Source organism: Sorghum bicolor, chromosome 10 (assembly GCF_000003195.3).
Source record: "Sorghum bicolor cultivar BTx623 chromosome 10, Sorghum_bicolor_NCBIv3, whole genome shotgun sequence".
In the NCBI taxonomy this organism is placed as follows: Eukaryota; Viridiplantae; Streptophyta; class Magnoliopsida; order Poales; family Poaceae; genus Sorghum; species Sorghum bicolor.
This window is the reverse complement of record NC_012879.2, coordinates 1,196,155-1,206,450: the sequence shown is the minus strand read 5'-3', so window position 1 is coordinate 1,206,450 and position 10,296 is coordinate 1,196,155. Positions and strand designations below refer to the sequence as shown.

The following is a 10,296-nucleotide window of genomic DNA, read 5'->3' as shown; positions in this document are numbered from 1 at the left end:
GAGGCTGGACGGCGACCTCATCACCGAGGTGACGTCCGAGCTCAACAAGACTCGCCGGACCACCTACTACTGCGAGGAGCTCCTCGTCGACGGGAAGGGCGACGACGAGGCTTTCAAGTACAGGCAGGATGCCATTTGCAAGCAGCGAAGGGCCTTGAATTAGACTAGCTAGCTCTAGTGGCATCATTTCGACCGTCTGATGTTTCTAGCAGCATATGCATTCATATTGCTACTGTGATTTCAACTTAGTAGTATCTTGTATTATTATGATAGATGTTGCTATAATGCTATCTAGTACGTAGCTCGGAGATTGGCTTGACCAATACGTACTCTGATGTTTTCGACCATCTGTATTCTATTCAGCTCTGGTAGTTGTTTCTGAAAGTAGGCACTAAGACGGGAGGAGCCTCTAAACGATTTTTAGAGGCATCTCGTCTTTTGTTTTTTAAAGGCAGTTATAATTTTTGCTACCGTTATAAGGGATCGCCCCCTAAAAGATTATTTATAAAGGTGTTTTGTGTCACCATCCACTCCAAAATTTTAAAAACCTTGGTCGGTATTACCAGCCACTCGTGCACCTTGATTGCCCCTAGAACTTGATTTCCAGGAGCATTTTATATATACCGACGACTCTGAGAAATGCATCAATTTCTCATCAAGTATTAGCACTTCAGTATATATATATAGCATGCATACCTATTATTTAAAAAATACAAGTTCAAATTTCAAATTCTCAGAACTTGTAATGAATATTTAATTTTGACCCTACCCACATAAACAATTTTAAATACATGATTTAAAAAACTATAAATCATACGTTCCTTTAGAAATGAGAATTTTAGATACGATCGCCCGCCCCTCAAAATAAGCTAATTTTGAGAGAGACGACTAACATAAGAAATCGTGTATTTAGAAGTTTTTTTGGTCATGTGTCTCATTTTCAGAGGCAGGATATTGCCTCTGAAAATAACCTTCCTCTATGTGTGTGCTCGTCTTGAGCCGATTGTGTCTAGAAATTGAACTGTAGATGCATGCAGGTCATTCCCATATATGGCACCTCTGGAAGTGGCTTATAAGCGGAGGCCTATGGACTGCCTCAAAATTAAAAGAGGCGTCTCCAAAAATCATTTTTAATTAATAGGATGGTATTGTATTATTTAAAATTCAATACCAAGTTAATATTTATATGAGAATGGCCGGTAAGCTTTACTGTAACTTTAAAGGAAAAGATTCGCTTGAACTTATCAACAATTAGCCGTACTTCCAAAGATCTGTGATGAATACAACGCTTGGGTAGTGGCGGGGTTCAGAGATTTGCCCCCTTGGTTGCTTCCTGGTGGTCGCAAAATGGTTTAGTGTGGCGTCCTTCTGATTCTTACCGTTTTTCATTTCTCTTCAGTTTGACCTTTTGTGTTGCAAGCCGTGGAATCGTCTTGCTACCGTCTTAATGAAAAACGGGCTCAGTTGAGCGCAATCGTGAAAAAAAGTCATGAGCTAGGCCACCACCATACCAGAGATCATCTTTTTCTTGACGGCCAAAACCCGACAAGAAATACCCCAAAACCGTTAGGAATCATATTCCTCACGCTGGTTGGCAGGATTTGGCCGACTGGAGCAGCTCGACAGGAAAAGATTGTTTTCCCTAACGGCTGGCCAACAGGATCTCGTCACTAGGCCGGCCATGCACGCAGTGCCTGTTCCGATGGCATATATATATATATATATATATATATATATATATATATATATATATATATATACACACGTAGCTTGGAAACTATACTATGGGAGGGAGCTTGCAAACCACGGTGGAGTAATAGCCTTATCAGAGCACACAGCCATGGTTGTAGTTTTGCCGTTATTACTAATCCTCCTCTTGTTCAGTTACTCTCCCAGTAGCCGTGCAGCTGGTGACGAACATGGTTTCACAGGCGTCGACATGCAGAGCTCACTGAAACCACATGCCGCCGCCTGCTCCGGACACAGCGCCGGTACGTCCGGGTCTGGCTCCGGCTGCAACATATCTTCAATGAGAAACATAAATGATGCAGTATTTTGTTTGTTTGCTGACAATTACTGTGTGTGTTAACAATTAACGTTTGACGCACAATGAAATGACAGTGATCCCGCCGCCGCACCAAGGCACTTGGGTCCCGTTGTACCGCCATCTCAGCCCGTGCTCGCCGGCGGCGGCGTCTACCGGCGCGGCGAAGGCGAGACCGCCGCCGTCGTTGGCCGACCTGCTCCGCCAGGATCAGCTCCGCGTCGACCACATCCACATGAGGCTGTTGTCATCGTCGTCCCAAGGCGTCCGCGTGAGCAAGCAGAAGCAGGGTCCCGTCAAGGAACCGGTGCGTTCCGAGGTGATCCACCTCCACGACCAGCCGGTTATTCAAGTCACAATCGGCTCCGAAAGGAAGGGCGCCTCCGGCGGCAGCGGTGGCAGCGGCGACCAGCAGCAAAGCCAGGCGGCGGGAGTTGTCCAGACGGTGGTGCTGGACACGGCCAGCGACGTGCCGTGGGTGCAGTGCCACCCCTTGGCGTCGTCGGCGACGACGGACTCCTCCTCATCCTCCTACGACCCAGCTAGGTCTAGCACGTACTACGCCTTGGCGTGCAACTCGGCGGCGTGCACGGAGCTCGGCCGCCTCTACCGCGGCGCCTGCGTCAACAACCAGTGCCAGTACCGCGTCCCCATCCCGAGCTCCCCCGCCTCGTCGTCGTCCTCGGGGACGTACGGCTCCGACCTCCTCAAGCTCACGGCCGACCCCGCCGACGGCGCCAGCATGTCCTTCAAGTTCGGGTGCAGCCACGGCGAGGCCAAGCAGGGCGGCGAAGGCAGCATCGACAACGCAACCGCCGGAATCATGGCGCTGGGCGGTGGGCCGGAGTCGCTGGTGTCCCAGAACGCGGCAATGTACGGGAGCGCCTTCTCCTACTGCATCCCAGCGACCGAGAGCCGGCGGCCGGGGTTCTTCGTGCTCGGCGGCGGCGTCGGTGACCTCTCCGGCGCCGGCGGGTACGCCGTGACGCCCATGCTCAGGTACGCGCGGGTGCCCACGTTGTACCGCGTGCGCCTCCTGGCCATCGCCGTCGACGGGCAGCAGCTGAACGTGACTCCCTCGGTGTTCGCCTCGGGCTCCGTGCTGGACTCCCGGACGGCCATCACCCGCCTGCCGCCGACGGCGTACCAGGCGCTGCGCGAGGCGTTCAGGAGCAGGATGGCCATGTACAGGGAGGCGCCGCCGCAGGGGAACCTGGACACCTGCTACGACTTCGCCGGCGCCTTCTTAGTCATGGTGCCAAGGGTCGCGCTGCTGTTGGATGGGAACGCCGTGGTGGCGCTGGACCGGCAGGGGATCCTGTTCCACGACTGCCTCGTCTTCACATCTAACACCGACGACCGCATGCCTGGGATACTTGGCAACGTGCAGCAGCAGACCATGGAGGTGCTCTACAATGTCGGCGGCGTGCTGATCTCGATGATCGATGATCTCAGACTGCAGCTAGCAGGATGCCGGCCGGCCGGGCTCCTGCAGGCTACGACCCCCGCTAGTAGCACCCAAAATATCTACTATAAATTTCAGACTTGGCATTTGTTGTTTGGTTCATTATGTTGTGGCAAGCTATCTTCTTAGCAAATATGATCGTGCGTTGCAAGTTGTAACAAGACGTGCAACTTGTTGTGCAGTGATTTTTTTTAGATAAAGGATAAAATTCGGCTTCATCTATCCGTAGATAGAATCAGACCAATTATTACAACGACCAACTAACCCAAATTTGGCTGAATAAACAGCTCAACAAAACGACCACTGGAAATAGAAAAAGGTTTTGACTAAATGTAACCCATGTCTGTGTGCAAGCCAACCATTGGAACTAAAAAACGCTAAAGCTGACGTCTCTAGGTGAACGGCTAGGAGCTGCTCCTTCAGGCCTTCAAGCCGTTGTAAGTTCGTCCATTGACGCGGCCAGTGAGTTCCTTTGAAGAGTACCTGCAAAAGAGATTTAGGTTTGCGTTCATCAAAAACTATCTCATTCCGTGATATCCACGGTGCCCATAATAAGGCTAATGCTGCTGTTAATAACAACATGTTTAAGTTTTTATTTCCTTGTTTCTACCAAGAGTCAAACAAAACATTGATACTAGTGGGCGGAACAATACCATAAAGAATATGAATAGCGTGCCACAAAAATTTGGCATAGTAGCAATCAGAAAAAAGATGTTGAATTGTTTATGAAAGATGACATAGACCACACAATTTGTCTCTCTGCCAATTCCTCCTAGCTAAATTATCTTTAGTTTAGACTTGCTAGTGCCAATTATAATGATATATGTAGCAATGTTTGTTGGATTAAATTGAGCTTGAGTAATATATTGTGGCGCGAGCGAAGGATTTGCAACTACAAACTTAACGCATATGCTAGTATATAGACCAACGTCATCCATGGTATGCTATGCTAGTAGAGGATACAATCTACCTCTACGACCATGGGCTTCTGTTGTGGGTGAGGGGTGGGATTGAAGGATAATGGAGTGAGTGATGAACCAAGAGGGACCGAAGTGAGAGACCAATTGGACAGAGGAGAGAGTGATGGACCCAAAAGCCAGAGGAATAAGTTTTAGCTCTTTACCTCTACCAAGCGGGGGTGTGGATATATTCACCTTGAGCGCGAGGACTGTGGTCCATGTCGAGTAAGAAGCTAAATAAATGTAGACGATGAGTGATGATGAAGTTGGTAAAGCATGAAAGCGTGTGTAATACCCGATTTTAAGGACAAAATCAGATAGGCACCATATGTAAGTTTTAGAAGTCAAATCTCACATATAGCTATAAATAAGGGGTAATATCAAAAGACAATGCATAAATATATAACGTACATAATATAAAAGAGATAACCTTTAGCATCAAACAACGGATAGACAACTCTAAACTTCGGGTATTAACTTCTCTCCACAGGATCCAACTGACCGGTTGATCACAAGCCCAAAACTTCTCCTGAGGTGTGGGGGAAATTGCAAGAGTGAGCACATATCGTACTCGACAAGTATAACCAGGGGTTCATGAGGCTCAATAAGCTGACACTGGTTTGACTGCAGTTAGCTTTTATATGTAGATAGCATAATAATCATTGGATAGCAAATATCAAGGTAGCATAGTAAATCTCATAACCACATGATCAGTGTATACAAGAATTAGGAATAACACATATAAACAATATAATAATCCATCATTTATCATCATTAATCATGTTCATCAGTGTCCATCTATTCCGTCAGTTTTCCGGACCGCCCGAGGTCATGAGTCTCTTAACCCCCTTCCAAGGGAGGTCGGCAGGGATCACTATGAAGCCTTTCAAAGGTTTCGTCTAACAAGTTAGGGCCATTAGATTCACTCGGCAGGCAGATATAGAGCCCCCTTCCATGGCACATAACCCGCAGCCTATACACATGGACAGAGGCCACACTATACCCAACGTGGCTAGCCATTCTTACGCCATTTAAGGTAACCACTAACAAGCTAGAAAAAGGTCCTCATACTGAGCTAAAACCAGAGCCATATAGCCCTCATGGTTGTACGAGTTGTCCCAGCTTTTGCCAAGGGATAAGTCCTTATGGAGGGTCAAGATCAATCTATCAAAAGCCAGAGTTCTTTCCACCCTTTATATTCAAGTTGCTAGAAAGCTTATTTTATTGTTTATTGTATATCCAAACATTCATGTTACAAGATCATGGATTATTAATCAAGCACTAGCAAGAACTACCCAAATGCATATCCAAATAGGTAACAAGGAATTCAGGATAACAATCATCTATGATTTTGCTAAGGTCATCAAGGTGGACACATGCATATGATAAATATTGTATTAATTGTGTATAGGTAACAAGGTTAATCCCCAGTTATACTTGCCTTGACCAAATCTCTCCTGAGCCTGCTGCTGGTCGTCAAAAGCTTAACCTTGATCACCAACGTATCGCTCACCGTCTATACCCGATCATCAATTAACACACGCGATCCAATGTAGACAATCATACACGAAGCAAACAAGCTATAATTAGAACAATACACCAAACAGTGAGAAATCAAAGATAAAAGTTTATAAAAATATTCTACGCAACGCTACGATCACATAAACGTAAAGTTCACGAAAATCGGAATTAAAACGTAGAAGTTATGATTTTTCTAAGATTTCCTATAGATAAATAATTAATTAAATGCTTCTGCGAAATTAAAAAGTTTCAAAACAGAGAAATAATACTTCTAACATGTAGAGCTCGTAAAGACGAATCCAACGCAATTTGAATGGATCAAATCGGATTTGAAATGAGCATTTTATAAGCATTTTAAAACCAGTGGCAAACTTATAAATAGCAGAAAACGTATTTAGAACTGAGCCGAGATAAAATACGTTTTCAAACCTAGAAAACGTAAACCCCGACAGCGCTTTGGACTGCGGGTTCTAAAAGAGAAAAGCCCAGGGGCTCTTTAATAAAATTGCTGGCCGAAACGGTATCTTCAGTTGTAGAGCGTTGATCCGCGATCCGACGGTGGTGATTCGATCTGGGCACTCTGCTGGCCAACGGTGGCCGGAACAGTGGCGCCCGCGGCGGCGCCATTGGAGCAACTCGCCGGAGCTCGCGATTGGAGCGATTCAGGCTGTTCGAAACAAAACCGAAAGCACAAAAGGGAGGAGAAGGAGGAGGCGAGCTCACCCAAGGTGTCCTCGCGGTCGGAGAAGGCTCAGAGAGATGCAGCTATGCGCGGCGGCGGAAACAACCCTCGGCGAGATCCAAACACACGGAAATCGACGACTAGGGCATGAATTAGTCGGCTTGGATGCGAAAGGAAACCTCCGGGGTGGATTTGGGAGCTTTATAGGGGTTTTGTTTCGCGAAAAAGGCAAGAAAATCCCGGGATTGAATCGGTCGGGGAAAGAATCCGGTCCTGATGCGAGGCGAGGAAGGAGAAGGCGCTGTCCCGCGGTGGGTCCCACCCGTCAGCGAGAGAAAGTGGCGGTCCCAGCTGTTAGCGGGTCAAACGAAAGGGAAGGGGAGGGAGGCGTGCGGCTGGGCCAGAGTTGGGCCGCTGCTGCCGACTGCGCGCAGGAGGACTGGGCCGCAGGGAAGGCTGGGCCGCCTGCTGCGGCAACGCTGGCTTTTTTTTATTTTCTTTTTTTTTCCAAATCCTTTTTTTTCCAAATGAGCTTTTGAGCAAAAACAAATAAAATAAAATCAGAAGTATTAGCACCAAAAATTCTATGCTCCAGCATGAATGCAAAATCAAGTTTCTAAGCTTATGTTAAATTTTATTTTCCATAAGAATTTGCTTATTTTCTAGATTAAATGCTCACAAAAATACTTAAATAAATCAATTTAATTTCTATAACTTGAAAACTAGATTTTGGGTGTTACAGCGTGTGATGCGCCTTGTAGGGTAAGGTGTAAGAATGAACCAAGAACAAAAGTTTCATGACTGAATGACCACTTTGATTTATAGTTACGGATGAATAGGTCCAAAAGTAAAAAAATGAGAACTGAATGGCTACATCGATAGTTTAGGATGAAGCTAAAAGATACTTTAGTAGTAGTTTAGGGATGAAATTGAGCATCTCCTGACAATTGAGGGATGCAAATGGTTATTCCAAAAAAATGTTTTGTTGTTTATATGTTTGTGGAGTACTTCGTGTGTTCTTAACTATAGAATGTTTTAACTTTTCTACATACATTGTTTTTATTATATATCTAGACATAAGGGCCTAAACGTTTTATAATTTGGATTGGGAGGGAGTATTTTGTAAGTAGTGCGGTAACAAAGTAAGAATAAAAAAAAATGAAGAGGCTTCACAGCGAATCTGCTTAGTAAGGAGAGCAGGGCACCGCATCTGATCTTTTTTGCTATGCTCCCTGTGCGTGGCCATTGGCCTATATATACGTTGCCAGGAAACCACATGACAACTTGGAAGTTGGAAGCAGAGGATGCAGTAATAGTAAGTGCAGATAGCAAGATACACAGCCATGGTTGTTTTGCCAATATTGTTTCTCTTGTTGGGTTGTCCAACTTCCCGTGCAGCTGATGAAGAACTCGAGCTCACTGTCGTGGACGTGAGCTTGCTGCAGGAACCGCGTGCCAGCTGCTCCGGACACAGGGGTAACGTACACGTTCATCATCGTCTTAATTAGCGGTGTATATGACTGTGTAAAGTCAAGTGTAAATTAACATGTTTATATTGGCTTGGCACACAATGACAGTGATGCCACCCCACCCCTACAACAACAGCTGGGTGCCGCTGTTTCGTCCTCTCGGCCCGTGCTCGCCGTCGTTCAAGGGTGCGGCGGCGGCGGCGGCGAGGACGAAGCCGTCGCTGGCCGACGTGCTCCGGCAGGACCGGCTCCGCGTCCACCACATCCATAGAAGGGTGTCCGGCTCCTCCCGCGGTGCGCGCGCGAGCAAGGGCTCCTTCAAGGAGCCCGTGTCTGTCGAGGAAACCCAGCTCCACCACCAGGCCGCCATTTCCGTCGAGGTTGGCACTTCACAGACGAGCTCCGAGGTTGGATTCGAAGTACTGGTAATTTGGTCTTTAATTTATTTCTCTGTGATTTCTGTCGTGCATTAATCCCCTGTACATTATATATATATCAGCCTAGTAGCGGCATTCATCCGGCGGCGGCCACCGACGGCAGCTCAAGCCCGCCGGTGACGGTGGTGCTGGACACGGCCGGCGACGTGCCGTGGATGCGGTGCGTGCCGTGCACCTTCGCGCAGTGCGCCGACTACGACCCGACGAGGTCGAGCACCTACTCCGCCTTCCCCTGCAACTCCTCCGCGTGCAAGCAGCTCGGCCGCTACGCCAACGGCTGCGACGCCAACGGGCAGTGCCAGTACATGGTCGTCACCGCTGGCGACTCGTTCACCACGTCGGGGACGTACAGCTCCGACGTGCTCACCATCAACTCCGGCGACCGCGTCGAGGGCTTCCGGTTCGGGTGCAGCCAGAACGAGCAGGGCAGCTTCGAGAACCAGGCGGACGGGATCATGGCGCTCGGCCGCGGCGTGCAGTCGCTGATGGCGCAGACGTCGTCCACCTACGGCGACGCCTTCTCCTACTGCCTCCCGCCGACGGAGACCACCAAGGGGTTCTTCCAAATCGGCGTGCCCATCGGCGCGTCCTACAGGTTCGTGACGACGCCGATGCTCAAGGAGCGTGGTGGGGCGTCGGCGGCGGCGGCGACGCTGTACCGCGCGCTGCTGCTGGCCATCACCGTCGACGGGAAGGAGCTGAACGTGCCCGCGGAGGTGTTCGCGGCGGGGACGGTGATGGACTCCCGCACCATCATCACCAGGCTGCCCGTGACGGCGTACGGGGCGCTGCGAGCGGCGTTCAGGAACAGGATGAGGTACCGCGTGGCGCCGCCGCAGGAGGAGCTGGACACCTGCTACGACCTCACCGGCGTCCGCTACCCGAGGCTGCCGAGGATCGCGCTCGTGTTCGATGGGAACGCCGTCGTGGAGATGGACCGGTCGGGGATCCTGCTCAATGGCTGCCTCGCCTTCGCGTCCAACGACGACGACAGCTCGCCGTCCATCCTTGGCAACGTGCAGCAGCAGACGATCCAAGTGCTCCATGACGTCGGCGGCGGGAGGATAGGGTTCCGCAGCGCCGCCTGCTGATCGGAATCTTAGCTTAATTGGTTCCTTTTGCATGTTAATTGTAGTGCACGCCTATGCACAAAACTGATGAGCATGTTCTGTTAGTGCCAGTATTGACCTTGCGTAATACGTATTGTTAGGCAATAATGGAAATTCTATTTCGTCGAGCACATAGAGAGTGTCGGAAATTAAACTCGGAACCATGCATGTTGTGAATTCATTGTGGTCGTCGCTCCGGTAGCGGGTATTCCTGATGAAGCCAACATGGTTGAATTTGGCTGCGTCATATCATGATTGCTCCAGTGATCCATATTGGCGCCGGCGCGTGGCGGGTATCCTGAATCAAGGGCGCGCGAAGCCATTTGTAGTTATTGAGGTCAGCAGGTCCTATATATTTGAGCTAATCCTATATAGAATTACTGTTAGCTAGTGAATGCACAAGTATCCTTTTGTCATGTAATCCCACGCGGACCTCCTATTTTCCCTTGTTTTTTAGTTGTGCGAGGTAAACCCTACTCGGCCATAGCTAGTGTGCCGCTCCCTGTCTAGGCCAATCGTCGTTTGCCTTTGTATCCAAACTCCTTTTCTTTTTTAATGATCTACATGCAATGCGTGGTCGTGAAAAAAAAAGTGAATGCACAAGTATCCA

The 10,296-nt window shown here is 48.7% G+C and overlaps 1 protein-coding gene across 1 annotated transcript; it reads left to right on the top strand.

Annotated features, from left to right (window-relative positions):
- Nucleotides 7,944-9,819, top strand: LOC8066924 (aspartyl protease family protein At5g10770). Its single transcript, XM_002437684.2, has 3 exons — nt 7,944-8,147; nt 8,249-8,547; nt 8,640-9,819. Exons 1-3 carry the CDS (start codon nt 8,015-8,017, stop codon nt 9,666-9,668), a joined length of 1,461 nt encoding a protein of 486 aa, XP_002437729.1. The 5' UTR covers nt 7,944-8,014; the 3' UTR covers nt 9,669-9,819.

Bases quoted from the DNA above. Each gene is read 5' to 3' on its own strand.
- LOC8066924 (XM_002437684.2), top strand. From the start codon at position 8,015: ATGGTTGTTTTGCCAATATTGTTTCTCTTGTTGGGTTGTCCAACTTCC. The intron at 8,148-8,248 runs GTAACGTACACG...ACACAATGACAG, and splicing joins CAGCTGCTCCGGACACAGGG to TGATGCCACCCCACCCCTAC. The intron at 8,548-8,639 runs GTTGGATTCGAA...TATATATATCAG, and splicing joins CTTCACAGACGAGCTCCGAG to CCTAGTAGCGGCATTCATCC.